Source organism: Podarcis cretensis (genome assembly GCF_951804945.1).
Source record: "Podarcis cretensis genome assembly, chromosome: 16".
NCBI lineage: Eukaryota > Metazoa > Chordata > Lepidosauria > Squamata > Lacertidae > Podarcis > Podarcis cretensis.
In genome coordinates, this window is record NC_137186.1 from 3616676 (window position 1) to 3642129 (window position 25454).

The 25454-nt window shown below is 47.8% G+C and overlaps 1 protein-coding gene and 1 long non-coding RNA gene across 4 annotated transcripts in view; both read right to left on the minus strand.

The window, feature by feature from the left end:
• Positions 1-25454, minus strand: part of TUFT1 (tuftelin 1) — a 59184-nt gene that overhangs the window by 2075 nt on the left and 31655 nt on the right. For 2 of the 3 annotated variants that reach the window (XM_079958284.1, XM_079958286.1), the window contains exons 2-11: positions 24871-24945; positions 20399-20503; positions 17931-18017; positions 13870-13941; positions 12106-12222; positions 9303-9431; positions 7872-7966; positions 6373-6478; positions 2554-2637; positions 935-1038 (exon numbers count right to left, since the gene is read on the minus strand). In XM_079958284.1, coding sequence (XP_079814410.1) covers positions 935-1038; positions 2554-2637; positions 6373-6478; positions 7872-7966; positions 9303-9431; positions 12106-12222; positions 13870-13941; positions 17931-18017; positions 20399-20503; positions 24871-24945 — 974 coding nt within the window. The remainder of the gene's footprint in view (positions 1-934; positions 1039-2553; positions 2638-6372; positions 6479-7871; positions 7967-9302; positions 9432-12105; positions 12223-13869; positions 13942-17930; positions 18018-20398; positions 20504-24870; positions 24946-25454) is intronic. The other variant, XM_079958285.1, reaches the window with a different exon arrangement.
• Positions 2647-6366, minus strand: LOC307205870. Its single transcript, XR_013834139.1, has 3 exons — positions 5271-6366; positions 4623-4683; positions 2647-4552 (listed from the first exon to the last, which is right to left on the minus strand). It is a non-coding gene; the product is annotated as an uncharacterized lncRNA (long non-coding RNA).

The following is a 25454-nucleotide window of genomic DNA, read 5'->3' on the forward strand; positions in this document are numbered from 1 at the left end:
GCAGTCCGCGGGCAGGGAGGGTCTCATCCTGCGTACCAGATGGTGCTGGTAGACAGCTGCCCTGGACACAGAATGTGCGGGTGAGCACTTCCTAGGGATTCTGGCCCATCGCTTTGAAGGCGTGTTAAGCAATTCGCATTTTAGGAACGTGCAAGTCGCTTTGGGGAGGGGGAATAGAAGAGGGGTGCACAAAAGCAGCTCATGGCTCAGAGAGTGTAGGGGGTGAGGGGCAAGACCCCACCAGGCAAGGCCTCTTTCCACCTGCCTTGCCCCACCCTCCAGTCTCTGCTTCTCATTTTGTACTGCATTATGTTGTGTACTGTGGCTTGCTGTTGTTTTATTGACTGGAGTTGGGAAATTACTTATTTTAACTGTTAAGAGTGCATTTCTGTTTAATCTTGAGATGCTGATATTTAATATTACAGTGGTACCTCAGCTTACAAACCTAATTCGATCTGGAGGTCCATTCTTAACCTGAGACTATTCTTAACCTGAAGCACCACTTTAGCTAATGGGGCCTCCTCCTGCTGCTGCCGCACCGCCATCACACATTTTCTGTTCTCATCCTGAAGCAAAGTTCTTAACCCGAGGTACTATTTCTGGGTCTGTAACCTGAAGCGTCTGTAACCTGAAGCATCTTTAACCTGAAGCATCTGTAACCCAAGGTACCACTGTATTCTATATTATTCTAATGAATGTTGAATGTTATTTTATTTGCATATTGTATATTGTATTATGCATATTGTCTTATTTATTATGATGTTAGCCACTCTGAGCCCAGCTTCGGCCGGGGAGGGCAGGATACAAATAATATATATATTTTAATTATTAATTATTATTATTATTATTATTATTCCAACCCAGGCCGGATGCCACTGCCCCTAAAGGGCAGGTGGCAACCCTTCCACCCCGCCCCCTCTTCCCAGCCGCTCACCTGCTGACATACTCTGATTTGGAGCGGGGCCTTGCATTGTGGACCCCGGAGCTCTGGGCCTGCTTTTCAATGAGGTGCTCCATGCGGTCGTGCATCTCAAGGTTCTGAAGGGAGCAAACACGAGAGTGAAAGGGATGATGTCACTGAACTGCAGAGGGCTGCTCTAAATGAACTGGGGGTGGGGGGCTTCCAGCTCTAAAACCGTATTAAAAAGAGGGGCATGTTCATTATACCGGCAACATTTCGCTCGGGGAAAAGGGAGGCAGACAGAACTGGTCTGAACCAATGGAAGAACAAACGGCATTTCAGTAACGGCAGCAAAGCATCATGGTCTGGACGTGGCAAGAGAAAAACTACGCATTTGGCAGAAACTGGCAAAATGTGCATTAAATTCCTCTTTGATGGCGCTGTTTGATCTGCTTTGATGCTCATTTTGGCGGGGAGGGACAGCAGTCCCACCTGCAAGTCAGTTTCATGCCTGTGTGTGTCCCTTCAACACACCTGGAGAGTCAGGTTGCAAGAGTCTGCTCTGGACCCGGCTGACATTCCCGTGGCACCGCAAACACCCCACCAGGGGGCAGCCAAGGGCTCTTCTGGGGCAAGGAATGCGCTTGGTCTTTCACCACCCAGATTGCCAACTTGCAAAATCGAAATGCAAACACCCCGCCCTACTCCAAAATTGGATGACGCATTTTCTCCAGATTTCACGATGGGAAAGGATGTGAAAAAATAGGTGTTTTTAAGGCTGTGTATGCAGCCTTAAAGCACGTGCAAAAACCGGGTCTTTTTTTAAGGCTGCGTATGCCATGCCTTGTTTTTACAGGCGAATGCACTGAGAAGTATTAGCGGTGCATTTTACGTTTTTAAAAGAGTATATTGTACGTAAGGAGAGCATCCAAAATGTGGGCTTCAGGGGTGGTGCCCTACTCAGCGTAGACCTCTGCCTAAATTAGCAAACCTAAGCTAGGCATGTTGATTTCAATGAGTCCTAGTAGGACTAACGTTGGATAAAATTGTAATAATCTGGAGCCAAATGCACAAACATCGTAGGGAGAAATATGATCACAAGGTGAGCTGATAGGGGACTGCACTGGATGGCGCTAAAAGGGGACTACAGTGGGGCCTCGCAAGACGAAAAGAATCCGTTCCGCGAGTCTCTTCGTCTAGCGGTTTTTTCGTCTTGCGAAGCAAGCCCATTAGCGGCTTAGCGGATTAGCGCTATTAGCGGCTTAGGGGCTTAGCGGATCAGCTGTTAAGCGGCTTAGCGGATCAGCTGATAAGCGGCTTAGCGGATCAGCTGATAAGCGGCTTAGCGGCTTAGAAAAAGGGGAGAAAAAGGGGGGGGGACCGCAGAAACTCGCAAGACATTTTCGTCTTGCGAAGCAAGCCCATAGGAAATTTGTTTTGCGAAGCACCTCCAAAACGGAAAACCCTTTCGTCTAGCGGGTTTTCCGTCTTGCGAGGCATTCGTCTTGCGGGGCACCACTGTATATGGGTTTGCAGCCAATGATAGCCCTACTCAATGCATAGAAAAACAACTCATGAGAAAACCTAGGCCTTTTAATGACAACATCTTGCAGGCAATTGGATTAGGAACTTTAATGAAAATGGCTGCCTACCTCAGCCTCCAGGTAGGCCACACGTTCTTTGAGTTCTTGGATGATTGTGTCTTTGGACTGAATCACAGTCTTGGAGTTTTGAAGCTGTGGAGAAGGAGGATTGTTAGAAATGAACAGCCCTGGAGTTTCCAGAAAAGGAGACGCTAGCTGCAAACATACCCCCAAAAGGCCCAGGTTAAGTTGCACCAGGGACGCGGGTGGCGCTGTGGGTTAAACCACAGAGCCTAGGACTTGCCAATCAGAAGGTCGGCAGTTCGAATCCCTGTGACGGGGTGAGCTCCCGTTGCTCAGTCCCAGCTCCTGCCAACCTAGCAGTTCGAAAGCACATCAAAGTGCAAGCAGATAAATAGGTACCGCTCCAGCGGGAAGGTAAACGGCGTTTCCGTGCGCTGCTCTGGTTCGCCAGAAGCGGCTTAGTCATGCTGGCCACATGACCCAGAAGCTGTACGCTGGCTCCCTCGGCCAATAAAGCGAGATGAGCAACCCGAGTCGGCCACGACTGGACCTAATGGTCAGGGGTCCCTTTACCTTTTAAGTTACACCAGGGGTTTAAAACTAGCACCCCCACCCCCAGAGAAAGTGGGATCTGTAATCTTGGGGAAGGTGGGAGAGAGACAGACAGATCTCAAAGCAAAGATGCAACATCCAACTTCAACTCCCATGAAGTGGGGCCACAGCTGTCAAAGGAGGAGTGAGGAATCGGCAGAAAGCTCCCGATGTTGCTGGACTTCAACTCCCAGCAGCCCACAGGGTCAAAGGTCAGGAATGCAGCTGTAATCCACTACCACCGATGACACAGAAATGTCTGAAAACACTCTCTCTCTCTCTCTCTGTAGTTAATGCATGCTGCTTGATTAATTGGGCTCCTAGAGCAGCTTATAAATCATTTTAAAAATGCAACAGCCCCTCCCCATAGGCTTAGAATCTAAAAAGTCGCAACACACAAGGAAAACCGATTGGGAGGGAAGAGGAAAGAAGGAAACTCAAAGCCCGTAAGTTGCAAAGTTGTCCTAACGACCAGCTGGGAGGCTCCAAAGGTTTTTCTAACACAATTTAAGTTTGAATCCCTAATCCTCTGGCGATTTGCAGAACTTTCAGAGAGAGAGAGAGAGAGAGAGAAAGAAAATCATCACTGCATCAGCCCCAGACACCTCCATGAAAAGGGCTTAGTTACAGGAGTCCTTTTGAGGTGTGAGTCACTCAAAAGATGGGAGGTCAGTTTTAAATCAAACAGAAGCCAAATTAATTGGCACAGGGCTTAAGAGTTAACTCTTTCCCAAGTCAGGGAGATACACACACGGCTGGTTTTAAAGGCGGAGAGACTCTCTCATTTTTATTTGTTAATCTTACCATCTGGTTTCTGTTATGTTTGGCTGTTAGCTCACTTTCACCGTCTAGACTTACAAATGTACGAAGACAAGCCTATCCAGACATGCAGAGCATTGACATGTGTTTTAATATGGCTTTTTATAGCTCTCCATTAACTATTTTTTTGAAGGTTTTAAAGAATTGTTCAACAGGTTTTTGAAAAACAGATAATTCCCTTGCTTTATTGTCTCTGTAATCTGCTTTGTGGTCCAATTAGCTTTTTCACATTCAAGTGACATATAAACTCTCCGGAGTAAAATAGGTAAGAGCAGATACGCAAAAATTCTCTTTTGGGTTACTCCCAGTGGCGGCCTGGTGCCGATTGGGACTGGTGGGGAAGAAGGCAGAGAAATAATCCCAACGGGAGGCGGAGCCAGAGCTAACGGGAGGCGGAGCCAGTGTCAACAGGGGTGGAGCCTGTGTCAACAGGAGGCGGAGCCAACTTCCTCTACTTCCGCCCCTTCTTCCTCCTACCTGCCCAGTTCTACAAGGGGCAATGCTGAGACCAAGGGTGTCAGGTGTGCGTGCAGGAGCCGGGCCCTGTGACCAGTAGGGCTTCGCAGGACTGGGGCCTTCCTAAGTTTGCTCTGGAGAGGCAAGACGCGGCCACACAGGTGAGGCCGATTGGTAACTCGCTGCACCTGGTGGCAAGAGCCGGGAAGGGATATAAGGGCAGCATTTTCCCTTCGGCTCTTGGCCACAGCAACACATTCCCTGCCTTGCTGCGTTTGGCTTCTTGCTTCCTGATCCTTGAACCTTGGGCTTCTTGATCCTCTGACCCTTGACTTCTTGACTCCTTGCTTCTTCACCCTCGGACCCCTGACTTTGTGACTCCTTGCTTCTTGACCCTCGGACCCCTGACATCGTGACTCCTTGCTTCTTGATCCCCTGACTTTGTGACTCCTTGCTTCTTGATCCTCTGACCCCTGACTTTGTGACTCCTTGCTTCTTGACCCTCGGACCCCTGACTTTGTGACTCCTTGCTTCTTGATCCTCTGACCCCTGACTTTGTGACTCCTTGCTTCTTGATCCTCGGACCCCTGACATCGTGACTCCTTGCTTCTTGATCCTCTGACCCCTGACTTCATGACTCCTTGCTTCTTGATCCTCTGACCCATGACTTTGTGACTCCTTGCTTCTTGATCCTCGGACCCCTGACTTCATGACTCCTTGCTTCTTGACCCTCGGACCCCTGACTTTGTGACTCCTTGCTTCTTGATCCTCTGACCCCTGACTTTGTGACTCCTTGCTTCTTCACCCTCAGACCCCTGACTTTGTGACTCCTTGCTTCTTGTTTCTCGGACCCCTGACTTCTTGACTCCTTGCTTCCTGACCCTCGGACCCCTGACTTCGTGACTCCTTGCTTCTTGATTCTCGGACCCTTGACTTTGTGACTCCTTGCTTCTTGACCCTCGGACCCCTGACTTTGTGACTCCTTTCTTCTTGACCCTCGGACCCCTGACTTTGTGACTCCTTTCTTCTTGACCCTCGGACCCCTGACTTTGTGACTCCTTTCTTCTTGACCCTCGGACCCTTGACTTTGTGACTCCTTGCTTCTTGACCCTCGGACCCCTGACTTTGTGACTCCTTGCTTCTTCACCCTCGGACCCCTGACTTTGTGACTCCTTGCTTCTTCACCCTCGGACCCCTGACTTTGTGACTCCTTGCTTCTTGACCCTCGGACCCCTGACTTCGTGACTCCTTGCTTCTTGATCCTCGGACCCCTGACTTCATGACTCCTTGCTTCTTGATCCTCTGACCCATGACTTTGTGACTCCTTGCTTCTTGATCCTCGGACCCCTGACTTCATGACTCCTTGCTTCTTGATCCTCGGACCCCTGACATCGTGACTCCTTGCTTCTTGATCCTCTGACCCCTGACTTCGTGACTCCTTGCTTCTTGATACTCGGACCCCTGACTTTGTGACTCCTTGCTTCTTGATTCTCGGACCCTTGACTTTGTGACTCCTTGCTTCCTGACCCTCGGACCCTTGGGCTTCTTGACTCCCGGCTCTCGGACTCTTGGCTTCCTGACTCCTGGCTTCTGGACCCCCGTTCCTGCTCCCACCCCGCCATCTTGTCCCCGGTCCTGACATCCCCTGCCGGGACTTTGATCCCCCATGAACCGGACCATGACAAAGGGTGAGGAGGAAGCGAACAGGCAGGGCCCCCCCTCGTACTGGTTGTTAAGCAGGAAGCTAGGCAGGGAAGGAGTTGGCTGAGAGCAGAGTGGGAACAAGGACGCTGGACTCATCCTGCTCTTTGCATTACGCTCGGGTCTAGCACAACATTACCTCTGGAGACAGCAGGATGTCACGCTGCCGGCAAGCGGAGGGGTAAGAGTGGAGGAAGGAGAAAGAAGCAGGTTGCATAACCCAAAACTCAGGAAGGGGACAAGGCCCCCAAAACGCTCCATCGTAGCCGCAGCGCACAGCTCATCCCCAGCACCCACCTGCTCAATCATCTGCCGGACCTTCCTCTGCTGGCTCTTGAGCATGTCATCCAAGTGGTGTATCTTTTCCCGCAAAGTGGCAACTTCCTTCTCCAGTTTGGCCGACCTGAGAGCAGGAGGACGAAGAAGAAGGACAAAGAAAGAGGCCACAGGTTATGCAAAAGCCAGTTTCGTAAGATCCCGCTTTTCGTTCCAGCTTGAAAAGCGGCTGCACGGCCAGCTCCTCATTTACGCGCTCTCGGGGCACATACGTGCATTGCTGCGAACTCGGGCGCAGCATAAAAGGGGGCGGAAACAGCCCCGTAGGAGCACAAAAACGGCCCCATGACAACACTAGGGAGGTCCCAAGTAGCAAGATTGGTCTCAACTAAGGAAGTTAGATTAGCCTCAACCAGAGCCAGGGCCTTTTCAGTACTGGCCCCGGCCTGGTGGAACGCTCTGTCTCATGAGACCAGGGCCCTGCAGGATCTGATTTCTTTCTGCAGGGCCTGTCAGACAGAGTTGTTCCACCTGGCCTTTGGCTCAGAATCAGTTTGATTCCCTCCCCCTCTTTCTTTTTCCTTTCTCCTCCTATGAAGAGATTGCTCCCTAATTGTTTTAATGTTGTATCTTAATCTTTTAAATTGTATTTTAATCAACTTGTTTTTATTATTGGTTGTTAGCCGCCCTGAGCCCGGTCTTGGCTGGGGAGGGCGGGGTATAAATAAAATTTATTGTTATTATATTATTATTATTATTATTATTATTATTATTATTATTATTATTATTAACTAGGGCCAGGGCCTTTTCAGTACTGGCCCCAACTTGGTGGAACACTCTGTCCCAAGAGACTAGGGCCCTGCGGGACTTGACATCTTTCTGCAGGGCCTGCAAGACAGAGCTGTTCCACCTGGCCTTTGGTTTGGACTCGGTCTGACCCTTATGTTTCCCTCCCCTTATGGTTTTGATCTATGGACTACTTTTAAAATGAGGCTGCTTTTTAAATTGCATTTTAACCTGTATTTTAAATTGTTGTTGTTTTTCCCCTATTATGTTTTTATTCTAATTTTACTGGTGTTAGCCACCCTAGCCCATCTCTGGCCGGGGAGGGTGGGGTATAAAATATTATTATTATTATTATTATTATTAATGATTTATTAATCACTCAAAAATAACATGTAGCAATCCCAGCACTGAACTTTGAGGCCTGTGGAGCATTGGGAGTTTGAGCAAGGAGTGATCACAGTGGAGTTTGGTGGGGGGTTTTTGGTTTTTTAAAAGGGTTTTCCAAAAGTTTGGAGGGTATTTGGCGGTTTTCCCTATGGTGTTCCAATATATGTGATTTCACTTAAACGTGTTGTGCCTCGGAATGTAACCCGTATGCAAATGGGGATCTGCTTATTATCTCTCCTCCCATCCCATGCCCTGTTCTATGCTATCCGTCGCAAAACCCTACTGGACGCAAGTCAGACACAAGGCCCCAGCCCCACAGATCCCCGCCTGGGGCTCAACCCTCTCACCTTTCCTGCTCGGCAACTTTGTCTTTCTCGACGCTGCGCAGCTGCTCCAGCTCCGACTCGTCGTCTCTCATCTTCTGCAGCAGAGTTTTGTGCTCCTGCAACGGGGAGAGAAGGGCAAGCGGGGTTAAGGTGGCTGCCGTGAGGCTCTCAGATCCGGCAGCAGGCCTTGCAAAAAACCCGAAAAGCTACGCCTAGGGAGGGGAACGCCGTAGGGCTGGGCAGTATTCCTGACCCACAGTACACACATAATTTGCTCTCGCTAGAGGCAGCGACACCTGCCAACTTGAATGTCTTTTTAAAAGAGGACGAGGCGGATTCACAGATGGTGAAAAGGGCCACTCTTCTTCTTAGATTCCCATTCTGTGCAGGTGTGGGTACTTTAAGCCAGTATTTCCCAGCCTTGGGTCTCCGGCTGTTTTTGGACTCCCATTCCCATCATCCCTGCTAGCTAGGGATGATGGGAGTTGTAGTCCTAAAAACTGCTGGAGGCCCAAGTTTGGGAAATGCTGCTTTACGATACGATAATCTTTATTGTTATTGTCCCATACAGAACAAGGAAATTGGAAGGGGAAAAAATCTACACAAGACATTCAAAACCAACAAGCCTGCTATCCCAGCCTGGTTAGCTGCCTAAAAACTCTGATACCCCATTTTAAAAATACAATACACTCCCATAGAGACCCCTTAAAGTAAAGGTAAAGGGACCCCTGACCATTAGGCCCAGTCGTGGCCGACTCTGGGGTTGTGGCACTCATCTCGCTTTATTGGCCGAGGGAGCTGGCGTACAGCTTCCAGGTCATGTGGCCAGCATGACTAAGCCGCTTCTGGCGAACCAGAGCAGCGCACAGAAACGCCGTTTACCTTCCCGCCGGAGCGGGACCTATTGATCTACTTGCACTTTGACGTGCTTTCGAACTGCTAGGTGGGCAGGAGCAGGGACCGAGCAATGGGCGCTCACCCTGTCGGGACTCGAACCACCGACCTTCTGATCGGCAAGCCCTGGGCTCTGTGGTTTAACCCACAGCACAAAATCACATTTGGATAGAAACGGTTTCTCAGGCGGCTAGTCCTAATCTTTTAAGCTGTAAACCAGCACGTTTTGGGTTGAATGGTATTGTTACATTTTTTATTTTATTTTTTTAAAGGCATTCTGGTCTACGGCTGCTCCTTTCCAGGGTCTAAAGAATTGTTTGGTCTCTGATAAGTTTGCTAGACTGTTTTTAATGCTATCTTCTGCTTGCAAGGGCCACTTCAAATAAAAGACAACTAGAGAAAAGAGGGTTCTGAATTAAACAAAAGGTACAATTAGATGCATCACCAAACCAAGCAAATTTGCACCCTCTCTTAATTTTGGCCCAGCGGCACAACGGCTTTCGCTGCGCCAATCTGCCCTGCGGACAACCGCCGGCGTCTTCCATCAAGCAAAAGTACCTTTTCCATCCCTGTCAGGAGTCTCTGCAGCTCCTCCAGCTTCAAATCCTTCTCTTCCAAATCCAGTTCCGCCCTCCTGAGAGCTGCTCCCGAATGTTCGGCTTCCCTCCGATAATGGGAAATGGACGTCTGCAAGAAGAAGGGAGAGGGGGCACTTTTGCATGCATGTCGACCGTTTCACACACACACACGGCTAGCGAAATTGCATGGTTCACCCCAAAAGGCTGGCAACCATCAATGTGGAGGCCATGACAAGGGGTCCCTTCCCTGGCCATCAGCTCAAGCATCTCATCCAACCGGCAGCGCAGCCTCAGAGAGGGTGGTCCTTGCAACCACGGTCAAGGATGCAGAACCACGGGCCTCCCAGGTGTTGCTTAAGAGAGGATGTTGGGCCAGATCAATGGTTCTCAAAGTGGACAGAACCACTCCTGGGGGAGAGGGGAGATTACCCAGCAGGGTTCGAGGAGGGATGATGTGTGTCACTGTGCGTGATGCAGGGAAAACCATGACTACTGCAATGCGCTCTACGTGGGGTTACCTTTGAAGGTGACCTGGAAACTACAAATAATCCAGAATGTGGCAGCTAGACTGGTGACTGGGAGTGGCCAAGACCACATAACACTCGTCTTGAAAGACCTACACTGGCTCCCAGTACGTTTCTGAGCACAATTCGAAGTGTTGGTGTTGATTTTTAAAGCCCTAAACGGCCTCAGTCCAGTAGACTTGAAGGAGCGTCTCCACCTCCATCGTTCTGCCCAGACACTGAGGTCCGAGGGCCTTCTGGCGGTTCCCTCCCTGCGAGAAGCCAAGTTACAGGGAACCAGGCAGAGGGCCTTCTCGGTGGTGGCACCTGCCCTGTGGAACGCCCTCCCAGCAGATGTCAAAGAGAAAAACAACTACCAAACTTTTAGAAGACATCTGAAGGCAGCCCTGTTTAAAAAGGTAAAGGTAAAGGTACCCCTGCCCGTACGGGCCAGTCTTGACAGACTCTGGGGTTGTGCGCCCATCTCACTTAAGAGGCCAGGGGCCAGCGCTGTCCGGAGACACTTCCGGGTCACGTGGCCAGCGTGACATCGCTGCTCTGGCGAGCCAGAGCCGCACACGGAAACGCCGTTTACCTTCCCGCTGGTAAGCGGTCCCTATTTATCTACTTGCACCCGGAGGTGCTTTCGAACTGCTAGGTTGGCAGGCGCTGGTTAGGGAAGCTTTTAATATTTAATAGGTTATTGTATTTTAGCGTTTTGTTGGAAGCCGCCCAGAATGGCTGGGGAAGCCCAGCCAGATGGGCGGGGTATAAATAATAAATTATTATTATTATTATTATTATGAAGCCAGGCAATGCTCTGCATAGCTCTGTCCTTATTTCAGACACCGTGATATTGTTAGAATTCCTGCTCCGTGATTGCAGTCATGGGATTTTATTTTTCACATGACGGTGTATGTTTTGACTCCACAGAGTGGGAAGTGACGCAGACAGGATGTTTGTGTTGCTGTGTTCCGTGAAGTGGGACTATTGTCCTTTGTCCTTTTTCTCTTTGCTGTCTGATGCTAGAGAAAGGGGGAGCCATGTTGCAGTGCTCCGTGTGTGTTTATATGTAAAGAAAGTAGATTAGCCCAAATGCTGAGTTGCTGAGGTCTGTCACGCATGATGCACAAACTCTGCGGATCCCTAAGTGTGCCGGTGTCGCTTGGCATCGGTCGCTGTGATGTTCAGGCTGAAGAAAGCTTATGAAGCTCCCAAAAGTTCGACCAGGAGGGAGAGTACATGCCGGTCGGGCTTGTGTCTCTACCAGGGTCCTACTCGTGTGTAGGCCGAGCTCCTGACAGATATATCAGTACAGTCGTACCTTGGAAGTTGAACGGAATCCGTTCCGGAAGGCCGTTCGACTTCCAAAACATTTGAAAACCAAATTGCAGCTTCTGATTGGCTGCAGGAAGCCCCGCCAGAGGTTCAGGTTCCAAACGAGCGTTCGGAAACCAGAACTCTCGCTTCCAGGTTTCAATCGTCCGGGAGCCAAAATGTCCGGGACCCAAGGCACGACTGCATATTGCAATGTTTAGCTGGTGATATATCGCAATGCTGAAAGCCAGGTATCAACCAGCCCTACACCGGGGTGCCGGAGGTGTAAATAACTGTCACACTTTGGAAAACTGCTATCCCTGGATCAAGTTCATCAATTTTGTTGAATTACTCAAGCTAAACTGTATTCAGGATTTAACCTCCTTCCGCCGGGCCTGTAAGACAGAGCTATTCCGCCTGGCCTTTAATTTGAACTCAGCTTGATCTTTTATCTCCCTTCTCTTCCCTCCCCTTTTATGAAGACCACCCGCTCTGAGACCCCACAGCTAATTCTCCCCTGGCCTCCTCACTGGCCCAAGTAGGACCAATTCAGCCAGCTAGCCCCACGGATTATCTAAATTGATTTCTGAACTTTGAATTTTATTGTTATTCATGTTTGTATACTGTATTTTATGCTGCTTTTACAGTTAAGTCTTTTAAATTTGTTGTTAGCCGCCCTGAGCCCAGTTTCTGAACCAGGAAGGGCAGGGTATAAATAAATTTTTATTATTATTATTATTATTATTATGAACTGGATTTTGAAGAAATGTGCAATTGATTGCGACTGCTTTGAATGTTATTGCGTTATGAGCTTCCTGAGCAGGTAGCTCAAACTGCAGTTTTCAATCATGATTTTTGTAGGGTAAGGTTGCGGGCCCTGGGGATGAGCTTATGGAACCAAGGAAGCAGTGACCCCCATAAAAGTTTGGGAACCCCTGGCTTGATCCAGTCTTGTGTTCTGACCTCATAAGCGGCTCTGTCCGACTGGTGGCGCTTCTCAGCCTCTTGAAGTTTCGTGAAGAGCTTCTTGGTGGTCTCCCGCATTATTGAGATGTCTTCTCCGGGGTACGTGGGCTCATCCTGAAGAGAGGTAAGGTTTTTAAGCAAGGGGGACCTTTTTCGGCCGGAGGGCCACCTTCCCATTTGGGGGCAGCCTCCCGAGGGCCGCACACCAGCAGTGGGCGGGGACAGAAACAAGAGTGGGCGGAGCAATGAAAGGGGATGTTTTGTTTTTTATGATAGGTTAGTTTCCTACTTCGCTCTCTCTCAACAGATTGAGGTTGAATCCTGACAAGAGAGAAGTACTGTTTCGGGGGGACAGGAGGCGGGCAGGTGTGGGGGACTCCCTGGTCCTGAATGGGGCAACTGTGCCCCTGAAGCGACTAGGAGCGCAGCCTGGGAGTCATTCTGGACTCACAGCTGTCCATGGAGGCGCAGGTCAAATCCGTGTCCAGGGCAGCTGTTTACCAGCTCCATCTGGTACGCAGGCTGAGACCCTCCCTGCCCGTGGACTGTCTCGCCAGAGTGGTGCATGCTCTGGTTATGTCTTGCTTGGACTACTCCAATGCGCTCTATGTGGGGCTACCTTTGAAGGTGACCCAGAAACTGCAATTAATCCAGAATGCGGCAGCTAGACTGGTGACTGGAGCGGCCGTCAGGACCACATAACACCGGTCTTGAAAGACCTACATTGGCTCCCAGTCCGTTTCTGAGCACAATTCAAAGTGTTGGTGCTGACCTTTAAAGCCCTAAATGGCCTCAGTCCAGTATACCTGAAGGAGCGTCTCCACCCCCATCGTTCTGCCCGGACACTGAGGTCCAGCTCCGAGGGCCTTCTGGCGATTCCCTCACTGCGAGAAGTGAGGTTACAGGGAACCAGGCAGAGGGCCTTCTCGGTGGTGGCACCCTCCCTGTGGAACGCCCTCCCACCAGATGTCAAGCAGCTATCTTATTTTTTAAAGACACCTGAAGGCAGCCCTGTTTAGGGAAGTTTTTAATATTTAATACTGTATTGTTTTTAATACTCGATTGGAAGCCGCCCAGAGTGGCTGGCAAAGACCAGACACAGAGGCCTGGAGGGGCACATTTAGCCCCCCCCCCCAGGCCTGAGATCTCCCCACCCCTGAACTGCCAACGATGGACTCCCATCTCCCCATTTGGTGCTGACATCCAGGGTGGTGCAATGGTTAGTGCGCCGGACTGGGCTTCAAATCCCCACCAGGGTGACCCCGGACTAAGCCTAACCTACCTCACAGGGTTGTTGTGAGGGGGGCGGGCTGAAGAGAAAGGGAGAGGTGCATAGGCCACCTTGAGATCCTTGGAGAAAATATGGGGTATAAATGCAATAATAAATAACGTGCAAACGAGTCACAAGCAAGCTGGCTCACCTTGCCCATGGCATTTATTAATATCTTTCCTCCCTAAGAAGTTCCAAGGCAAGGGGCAGGGCTTTCACTTCCCTGGCTTCTCCTTGCAAGGTCGGCGCCCCCAAAAATCACCCAGCGGCAGAGTGAGGATGCCCTACCCCACTGGCCTGAGGCTCTAACCATTGCACCACACTGCTTCCCCTCTCTCCCCTAACTTCAGCTCTAGGTCAGAGCGAGTGAACAAGCCGGCCCTTTTGTGACCAGCCCAGTTTCTCCCCAACCTCAGTTCCTTCCAGACATGGAGGCCACCTGTGAACGGCAACCGTACCCCCACCACCACCACGGACTCTCGCACACGGACCTGGCATAGCGACACGCTGCGAAATGAGGTAGTTCTGTGAGGACGGATCCCGTTTGGCTTGTCCAGCGTTTTCTGTGTTTAAAGACATACACGCAAATAATATAAAATTAAAATGGAGAAATGGACCAGAACAGCATCTCTTTTCGTGACAGAACTCCACACAGAGGTGTCTCTCACACCCTTTTAATCATGCAGATAAAGAAACCATATTTATCGCCAGGGTTTTAGCAGCTGACAGGTTATGCCATTTTCAGGACAGTTTTCAAAAGTATATTACTTATGCAATTTATCACAATTATTTCAATGCTTTTTTGTGTTGTTTTTTTCAGATTGCCCTGTGACCATTTTTAGTGAAGGGCAGTATAGCAATCTCTTCATTATTTTATTAATAAGCGGTTATAATAATTGACATCAGAGATGTACAGTTAATATGCAACTGAATAAAAGTGGCTCTCTCTGTGTGTGTGTGTGTGTGTGTGTCTGCACTTGAACGATGGTTCCTGAGGCAAAGGAGCAACAGTGCCTCCATTTTGGGAAGCCACCTGGAAACAAAACGGCGGACTCAAACTTTTGGAAGTGCAGCGATTTGGACCCCTCTTAATGTTTGGGAACCAAATTTGGCAAGGCGGTCCTTGGGACTGAGGAGCATGGTTTTCTCTAGGCCCAAATACTCTTGGGCGCCATTTTGAATCAAGATGGCGGACTCAACATTTCAAAGCTGCAGGGTCCATGGGTTCATGAAGATACCAACAAAAGGTAAGTTTGGAGATATTCACAATACCATAATCAAAAGGCTGCTGCTCGCCCCCGATGGGGCCCTTTAGGCTAAGCAAATCAGTCTCTTTAAGCTTAAGCCAAGAAAGAGCATTCTCTATAAGACTGAATATCAATATACAATATCAAGACCTTGAGGTTAGACCACTGAAGAAGCCCGGAAAACTACCTTGGGAGTGTGCTACCTGCAAGCCCCAGTTAAAGGGTCCCATCGGGGGCATACAGCGGCCTTTTGATTACTTGGACTGCCAGGGCGAAACAGGTGCAAAACGCCGGCACCCTGTTTCTACAACTCCACTAGCATCTCTCGGTATTGTGAATATCACCAAACTTACCTTTTGTTAGTATCTTTGTTAACTTATCTAATAGACAGAGTTAAGCATTTGAAAAAAATCTATTGAAACTGGACATTATAAGTTCATCTTAGGTTAGGTAGTTTGCAAGTCTTTGTGGCTTTGTTTAATGTTTTGTATTTTTCTCAGGTGGTTGATAATGTATGTACAGTGGTACCTCAGGTTACATACGCTTTAGGTTATATACGCTTCAGGTTACAGGCTCCGCTAACCCAGAAATAGTGCTTCAGGTTAAGAACTTTGATTCAGGATGAGAACAGAAATCGTGTGGCAGCAGAAGGCCCCATTAGCTAAAGTGGTGCTTCAGGTTAAGAACAGTTTCAGGTTAAGTACGGACCTCCGGAACGATAACCCGAGGTACCACTGTATAATTATTGTTCTGTGTATATTACCGTATTTTTCGCTCTAAGACGCACCTAATTTTTGGAAGAGGAAAACAAGAAAAAAAGTATTCTGAATCCCAGAAGCCAGTCCTGGTTTCTGGGATAGCCACACGCAGCCTCTCCCAAGCAAGGGAAGCCTTCATCCCCTGCTGGGGAGAGGCTGCACGCAGCTAAGCCTCCCTCAAGGGCCACGCTCCCTTTAAAGAGCGCGCGCATAGCTGTCAACCGTCCCTTATTTGGCGGGAAAGTCCCTTATCCCTGCTGTCCCGGATTGATGATGTCCCTTAAATTCCCCGGGTTTCAAAGGAAACAGCTCCTCTCCCTCTCTCCCGGCCAGGGAGGAGGGAGGCTCCACCTGTGTTGCTTGGCTACGTTGCTCACCCAATAAGGAGTCTGAGAACGACTGGGGGGTGGAGCTTGCATGCCTTGTGCCAATCAAATCGGCCGCCTTGCCTGGGGACTCGCCTTTGCTCAGCGCTTCCCAGCGGAGAGGTGACAGTGGTTTTCCTTGCTGCATCCCCTTTGCCGGGTTGCTGCGCTGTGGGAACCACCGCTTGAGGCTTCGTTTGGCTGCTGGCTGGGCTTTCTGCCTTTGGCTCGGAGGGGCTCAGAAGTTGAAGCTCCATGTGCTCTGAAAATCCCTTATTTTGGCTGCTGATCCCTTATTTTCAAATCTGTAAGTTGACAGCTATGCTGCATGCGGCGTATGTGTGCGGCTCTTGGGGGCTTTTCCCTGAGGAGGGAGATGGGCAGCCCTTCTCCCTCCTCGGGGAAAAGCCCCCAAGAGCTGCACACACGCTCCACACACTCTTTAAAGAGAGCGCTGAGCAGAACCTCCCGCCTGCATTTGCCCCATAAAATGCACACACATTTCCCCTTACTTTGTAGGATGCGGAAGTGCATCTTACAGAGCAAAAAAATACGGTAAGTGCCAACGTGTTGCATGAGTCACAATACTTTTATCAGCAGCATTTTATCAGGTTGCATTTTTCTAGCAGGGTCCATGGGGGCTGCTGCTTCCTGAGCGACGCCAGTCACTCCTGCTCTTCCCCCGACACACAAACACACACAAACTCCAGTCACAACCTCTTAGCTTGGCCGACCTCACAGGGTTGTTGTGAGATAAATTTGGGGAATTTTTTTTTGTTGGGGGAGAGAAACACTCCGTACATCGCCCTGGAATTCCTCGAAGGAAAGACGGGATATAAACAGAGCCAAATCCTCGTCTGCTCCCCCTCTGGCTCAGCCTAACCTCTCCATCTCAGGCAGATGAAGATGATGGAATTTATGGAGCTGGCTGATCTCACTGGGAGAATCCGCGACCAGAAAGGACTACCAAGAAGACCGGAAGAAATTTAAAGACTATTTGAACAAATATTCTAATATTAAAGAAATGTAACCACTTGAAAGAACCAATCAGGCCTAGGATTAAATTAGACTTAAATATATAAATAAGAAAATGTACTATAAGAAAGGTAAAGAAATTGGAATACGACTGTAATATTGTTTTATGAAATAATGATATTGGAAACTGCTACATTCAAATTAAGAGGAAATTCAGACGGAGGAGATTAGAGGAAGTCAACTAAAATGTTTATGGAAATGGATTTCAATTAATTAATTGAGGGTTTTTTTCTGTTTACGAATTTTAAGTTTGTTATTCTTTTTTTCTCCTTTTTCACTTCTCTATTGTGTTGTTGCATATTTTCTTTTTTGTTATGTCTATTGAAAATTAATAAATATTATTGTCAAAAAAAAAAAAAAACCCTCTCCGTCTCAGACTTTCTCATCTCTGAAGGAACCGAGCAAAAACCCATCAGGCTGGCTGCGGTTGCAGACCTCCCAAAACTCTTGGGAAACGCCGGGGACTTTTGCTAAAGGAACCGCCAAACACTTCAGAGCGGGGAGAGGCCCTCGCTGTGAGGTGTGGCAGGCAGGCAGCTGGCCAAGACAGGCAGACAAAACACAGAAGGCAACTCCTGACAGATACTTTCCAGCTAGCAAAGCAATTACGGCTTCAGATCCGGCAGCGCTTCTAAGGCGGGCGTGAGTCAGCGAGCTTCTTGATGCAAAAGGGGGGGGGGAGAGAGAAAACACCCTTTGGTGCCAGTTAGGCGGAGCAGATTTCTATAACCAAGCTCCAACACAAGGCGTTCCTCTGCACAAAGGTTTGCCTTTTGCAACTTGTCTTAAGGGCCTTCCTTACTCCCCTTTGCAGAATGCATCAGCAAGAATGCACAAATATATTTTTTTTCTGGGGTGGAATCTGTGCATTGGTGGGAGAAGAATACACTGGGTAGCAACAGGTTTTTTCCGAACTGCTGAAGAGGCAAGCCTCCCTTTCTGGCTGTAGCTGAAAAGTTGCTTGCCTCTTCAGCCGCTGCAGTAAACTTCAAAAATATTTGTTATTTCTGCACACACACACACACACACACACACACCCCTACCTTTCAGTGCCCCGTTGAGAGTCCGTGCCCCCAGCTCCTTCCGTTTTGCAAAATTACCTCCCCGCTACTTGCCAGCACACATTATTTAAAAGGATGCTAATTACCGCTTGGAGATGACAGCCGTCACTTTTCAGTTGATGGAGGCTCTTTTCGTTCTGGGCCCTGTCCTCGGCTCGGGCTCGGAGGTAGACCTGAGTCACAGAGGAGAAACCACAACACCCATCAAGTCCGGGAAGGAAAGCTGCCCCGGTAGGAAGAAGGCAAACCCGGCGCAAGATGGGGCAGTTGGGGAACGGTTGAGGATCAGGGCTGGGGGAGCAAGTTGGAGCCCTCCAGACGTGGCTGGACTCCAAGTCCCATCAAGCATGGCCAGACACCAGGGATGAGGGGAGTCGGTAGAAAAAAGACAGTCACGGAACTGAGAATTGCACAAAACAAATGAAAATCCCTGAAACGAGAAGTAATCGACTAGAAATATTCTCTTGTAGAAATAAGCTAAATAATAAAAATCAAAAAGTTTAAGGGGAAAAATTAGAAAAACCTTGCTTTACCTAGGATTATAATACCAGAAGTTTGGGGAGTTCTACCCTTTTTTTGAATTTTGGTCCTTTAAAGTTTATGATTTTTCTATTTCCTTCTGAGGAAACTCAATAGTTTAGTGAAACGAGGTTTGTAGCCAGCATCCCATTAAGGCTTTGTTCAATTTTAGGTTTTTCTAAAATTTTTTCTTAAACTTATTTCTATTATTTAGTTTATTTTTACCACGGATGACGGGAGCTGGAGTCCAGCAAAATCAGGAAGTACGTAGCCTCCTCTGTAAGCTTCACCTACACTGCCTTGTTGCTGAACTGCAATCCTTCCCCCTAACAGCAAAGATTCTAGTCCTCATGTTTCGAAAAAGAAGCCAGAGCCACAGCACCCGGCTTCCCCTTGCAAAGCATCCTGGGAACTGCGGCTCTGAGAGGGGGCAAACTACAGTTCCCAGGAACCGTTGAGGGGAAGCAAAGGAAGAACGGATTCAAAAACTTACAGAACAGGCGGAGAAACTTACCGGAGGAATAAGAAATCAAGTTAACAAACTTTTTATAAAAGAATGGAAATGGTTTATTGAATATTTACTGATAAATTGTAAACAGATAAGAACATTGGCAGGATTATTGCAATGACCTGCAGTTCTATAAGAGCATATACCGTATTTTTCGCTCTATAGGATGCACTTTTTCCCCTTCAAAAATGAAGGGGAAATGTGTGTGAGTCCTATGGAGCGAAGACGCCATAGCCCCGCGACCCTCTCCCGGCTGGAGAGGTGATGCGCGGCTATGGCAGGAGCCTCTATAGCCATGCGTCACCTCTCCAGCGGGAAGAGCTCGCGCGGGGCTAAAGAAGCACCCCACAACCCTCTCCCAGCTGGAGAGGTGATGCGCGACTATGGCAGCAGCCTCTGCGCTGCGCCTTTCCGCTGCTCCCTGACCTGCTCTTTGGGGCTGGTGGTGGGCTTCCCCCGCCAGCCCCAAAGAGCAGGTTGAAAGGAACCTGAAGCCTGGAGAGTGAGAGGGGTCAGTGCACACCGACCCCTCTCACTCTCCAGGCTTCCAAGGTAGCCACCTGAACGCACCTTAAACGACACCTTGTTTTAGAGCGGGAAAACAAGAGGGGGAAAATTCTCCCCCTCTCTGCGCAGCACCTCCTGCCACTTCGCTGAAGGGGCGCTGGGCAGAGAGGGGGGATTTTTTTTTCCTTGTTCTCCCCCCTCTAAAACAAGGTGCGTCCTATTGTCCGGTGCGTCCTATGGTGCGAAAAATACGGTATTTAAAGCAGATGAATAAATGAGCAAATTAAGTGGATATGCAAAAGGTATTAAAAATAAATTTAAGGAACTGCGGAAAGAAGGAGAAGGAAGTCAAAGTTATGAAATGTTAAAACGATTGTGAAATTAGTGAAATGTATAAACCTGAAAAGCATAAATGAAATGAAATGAAATGAAATAAAATGAGCCCTTGAGGAGAAGGCAGGTGCTTTAAATGTACACCGTGACCTTAAACAGGAACACAGGAAGCTGCCCTTCCACAGAGCCAGGTCACTGGGGTCTACATACCTCAGTGCTGCCAACACTGGCTGGCAGCTGCTCTCCTGGGTTTCAAGAAGAAACCAACCCCATCTGGAGATATGGGGGGCAGGATTGAACCCAGGAACTTCTGCATGCAAAGCAGGGACTCTCCCCCAGAGCTGCACACATTCCCCCCCTTAAAATGAAGCAAGGCTCCAGTCCTCATGGTTCTGAGCAAGAGGGCTGCTTTAAGCAGAGGCACCAGAAGTTGCCTTATACTGAAGCATCAGGGCATATAGCTCCATACTGCCTACACTGACTGGCAGCTTCAGGCAGGGCGTCTCTCCCAACCCTGCCTGGAGATGCTGGGGTTTTGCACCTGGGACCTTCTGGTTGCAAAAGCTACAAGACTACAAGACCCTCCCTGAAAAGCCGGTTCCTTCCTTCTATTTTTCGCTCGCAAACAACACCCTGTCTGCTAAAAATAAAGCCGCGAAAGCCGAGCACCGGCTGGTCCCAGCTCACCTTGATGATTTCCTCGTCGCCCTCGCTGGACTTGATGTACTCAGACGCCAAGGCGTGGCTGTTGGGGGGCCGGTTGGCCACCATGGCAAAGGCCCTTCCCACCGGCTGCGGGAGACAAAATGAAGACTTTGTGTGAGCAGATTCCCTTTTCTGCTTGCCCTCTGGATTTTAGATTGAACTGATTTTAGAATGTATTTTAATTAATTGATTGTGATTTTATTTTATTATTATTATTATTAAATTTATTTATTCATTTTTTCAATACAAACAACAACCACAAAAGGCACACACAACAAAAACCACAGTAACACTAATAACACAATTTAACAATTCAGATTTGAGTACGGATATACCTATAACTACACCTTTTTAACAATATTTCCCCACCTCTCCTCCCCCTACTTCCCACCGCCTTATCGTTTAATTGATTGTGATCTTATGCAACTGTCGCTCTGAGCCCAGCTTCGGCTGGGGAGGGCGGAATAATAATAATAATTATTACAGTGTTACCTCGCAAGACGAATGCCTCGCAAGACGAAAAACGTGCAAGACGAAAGAGTTTTCCGTTTTTTGAGTCGTTCCGCAAGACGAATTTCCCTATGGGCTTGCTTCGCAAAACGAAACGTCTTGCGAGTTTGTTTCCTTTTTCTTAAACCCGCTAAGCCGCTAATAGCCATGCTTTGCAAGACGAAAAAACCGCAAGACGAAGAGACTCGCGGAACGGATTAATTTCGTCTTGCGAGGCACCGCTGTATTATTATTTGTTATTATTATTATCATTACTACAGTGGTACCTCGGGTTACATACACTTCAGGTACAGACGCTTCAGGTTACAGACTTCGCTAACCCAGAAATAGTACCTCGGGTTAAGAACTTTGCTTCAGGATGAGAACAGAAATCGTGCGGTGGCGGCACAGCAGCAGAGGGAGGCCTCATTAGCTAACGTGGTGCTTCAGGTTAAGAACAGTTTCAGGTTAAGAACGGACCTCCAGAATGAATTAAGTACTTAACCTGAGGTACCACTGTATTATTATTGTTGTTGTCGTCGTCATCATCATCATCATCTCTCCGGGGAGGGCCAAGTTAGCAGTGGGAAAGCTCGAAGGGAGGTGACGAGGGACCTGAGGGCCACACTCCCTTCCTGGGTAGCCTCGTGGGGGCCGCACTAAAGGAGGCCCAGGTGCAAAAGCAAGGAGGGCAAAGGATTCTCAACTCCGCAAATAAATGAAATGAATGGAAATCTATACGATGCCACCCATCTTTAAAAACAATTTCGGCCGTCCTCTGGGCAGTTTCTCTTAAAATTTTATTTCAGTAGCACTGGACACACACCTTGCAAGAATAAATTCTTCACTGGTATGCTGGAAAGGCTGTGGAGAGCATGGTTCCTATTTTCATGACTGCCAGGAGTGCACTTTTGGGAAAAGGTGTTTCGTCCGTCCTCCAAAATCACTAAACAGTCTGTTTCTCCCAATTTGGCCCTTGCTTTTATTAGATCCGACTCCGAATCTTACTCTCAGATGCAAAGAAATAATTTCCTTCTTGCTCATACCGGCATTTGGACTTCTTCTCTCCCCCCCCCCTTCTTTATTAATGAAAAACAAAGACATTTAAATGCCCTCATCATCCCAAGGATGCTTATGGACAGGGTATAGTGACTGAAAACGTTTCATGAGCCAATGTGACGGTTAGATATTGACTGGAAATGTGGCCAACATGGCAGCAATGTGTAATTAAAGCTTATTATTAGGAACATTTTATAATGCTGTAGTAAGAGAGAAAGTTATATTGCAACTTTAAATTTCATTTGAAGTCTATTGTCATGACTTGCTTTAATATTAACATTAATAACAATTTTTTAAAAAATAAGCTCTGCAAATCAGGCAGTTCTACAGCCCCACAAAACCCAGAAATTTCTATATATAGACCCAAACACACCTCCTTCCCCTCATTACCAGCTGCGCAGCCTGGGAGTAATTTCGGACTCACAGCTGCCCATGGAGGCGCAGGTCAATTCTGTGTTCTGGCAGCTGTCTACCAGCTCCATCTGGTACGCAGGATGAGACCCTCCCTGCCCGCAGGCTGTCTAGCCAGTTATCTCCCGCTTGGACTACTGCAATGCGCTCTATGTGGGGCTACCATTGAAGGTGATCCAAAAAGTACAGCTAATCCAGAATGCGGCAGCTAGACTGATGACTGGGAGCGGCCGCCGAGACCACATAACACCGGTCTTGAAAGACCTACACTGGCTCCCAGTACGTTTCCGAGCACAATTCAAAGTGTTGGTGCTTACTAACCCTCCACCCCAGAAAGAAGATCGTTGCGTTTTACTAAACACAAGCAGGAATGCAAGAACTGTGTGGAGTGGATTATAGTTAAAGAGATGACTGGTAAACAACGAGAACGGAGGAAAATTTTATGACGCAGCTTAAAATGGCGCCTCGCTAAGACAGGCTTGCCTGAGAAAGAAAGACAGGGGAATGAGGATCAGGACCACTGAAATGTGAATGATGATTGGAATGTGATCTTAACCTGACAGAGCCCTCCTGATATACTTGGCAAGCCTGAGAAAATTAAAGGACAGACCGAAGATAATTTCTTTATGGAAGCGTGGAATGGCGGCTGTCCCTAAGTGGTATGATCTTTGGAGAGTACAAAACCCACACAGAGGATGTCTGTCTCTAATCTGCTTGTGAAGATTATCAGAGATCGCAAAGAAAGGAATATATGATAACAACAAGATGAAGAACAAAGTAATAAAGGACTACAGTCGTACCTCGCAAGACGAAATTAATTCGTTCTGCGAGTTTTTTCGTCTTGCGATTTTTTTCGTCTTGCAAAGCACGGATTTTGGAAAAGCTTCAAAAATTACCAAAGTCTTCAAAAACCTCAAAAAAGGCTACCACACCGCGTGCTATGAGTTGCTCCTCAAAGTCAAGTCGCAACTGCATCCCCTGAATGCACGGTTTTAAGAAAAAGGAAACAAACTTGCAAGACAAAGGAAACAAACCTGCAAGACGTTTTCGTCTTGCGAAGCAAGCCCATAGGGAAATCCGTCTTGCGAAGCAACTCAAAAAACGAAAAACTCTTTCGTCTTGCGAGTTTTTCGTCTTACGAGGCATTCGTCTTGCGAGGTACCACTGTATCTGGATAGAACTGGATAGAACTGCTTAATGAAAGCAGCAATATAAGTGATGTTTGGACCCATTCGGAGCTTGATGTTTGGGTACCCCCAACAAAATTTAAAATTTGGCTGTATAATTTGGAACTAATGTGATTTGGATAATGTGATGTGATTGGCCTGTTAATAAAAATTATTATTAAAAAAAACAAAGTGTTGGTGCTGACCTTGAAAGTCCTAAACGGCCACGGTCCAGTATACCTGAAGGAGCGTCTCCGAGGGCCTTCTGGCGGTTCCCTCATTGCGAGAAACCAAGTTACAGGGAACCAAGCAGAGGGCCTTCTTGGTGGTGGCGCCCGCCCTGTGGAACACCCTCCCACCAGACGTCAAAGAGAAAAACAACTACCAGACTTTTAGAAGACATCTGAAGGCAGCCCTGTTCGGGGAAGCTTTTAAAGCTTAATAGGTTATTGTATTTTAGTGTTCTGTTGGAATCCACCCAGAGTGGTTGGGGAAACCCAAATCGCTCCCCATAATGAGGACCTGGACATTGTCTTTCACGCCACATTTAACAAACATGGCTTCTTCCCAAAAGAACCTGGGCAGTGCCAGATTTACGTATAAGCTAAACAAGCTATCGCTTAGGGCCCTACTCTCTTGCCCCCCCCCATATACTTCTTAATTGCATTTCACTATTAATATACTGTATTTTTCTGTGTATAACACGCCTGTGTATAAGACGCTCCCTTTTTGGGGGGACTCAAAATTAAGAAAATGGGGGGGTTGCCCCTACGTATAAGACTACCCCCCCCCTTTTAACGTTATTTTTTAGTAACAAAAAACAAAAAACCTAGTCTTATACATGGAAAATACGGTACTTCTTCTAAATTGTATTTCAGTTCAACAATTACTTTGATAAAATACATATTTTGTGATGTGCAAATGGCTTTAGATACCTATTAGGTCCATCAATTTCCATATAGCATATATTCAGCACAAAAAACAGTGACAATTTGTTGTTGACAAAGGACAGCTGGGCATATAAAGGGCCCCATTACCTTCAGGAGCTGAGGGCCTCATCAAACCTAAATCCGGCCCTCATCCTGGGAACTGTAGCATTTTAAGGGTGCTGAGAGTTATGAGTTATCACAAAGCTACAGTTCCCAAAATTTCCTAGGAAGGTTCAGTCAAGCTGCTGAGAGTTGCAGCTCTGTGAGGGGAACTGGGGGGGGGGGTCTCCAGACAAATCTCAGCACCCGCAACAAACTACAGCTCCCAGGTTTCTTTGGGGGCAGTCGTGGCTGCTAAAATAGTATAGCAGACGGGGCCTTATTCACACAAGCCACTCACCTTTTGCTTTCCTTGGTCGCGCCTGTCCCCAGGGAGGTCATTCTGGAGGGTCAGTCTTAGTATTTTCACACTGTCCTGGAAAAGAAGACGGCAAAGGAAACACGCTCAATACATTGGCTTAGCAACATTTACCACTATTTGCAAATTGCATCCCAAAGCGATCTCTAATATAACAGCCGCAGAAAGGTTGTCATTCAAGGTGCTGTTGTCGATTTCGTTCGTGGATCGTTTCCCATGAGGCATCCCAAATTTGCGGCATGATCAAAACATAATCAACCATTATATAGAACTGCATATGCAGTCTATAAAATATGTATAAACAGGTGAAACTCGAAAAATTAGAATGTCGTAGGAAAGTTCGTTTATTTCAGTAATTCAACTTAAAAGGCGAAACTAATATATGAGATCGACTCATGACATGCAAAGCGAGAGATGCTTCTACTTCTCAGAGGTCCAATCTTGCTCGATTTGCAATCCTTGTCTTGCTGATTTCCTTGAATTTTCTGATTTTCTGAGATTGTTAATTTGGGGTTTTCATAAGCTGTATGCCATGATCATCGCAATGGTAACAAATCAAGGCTTGA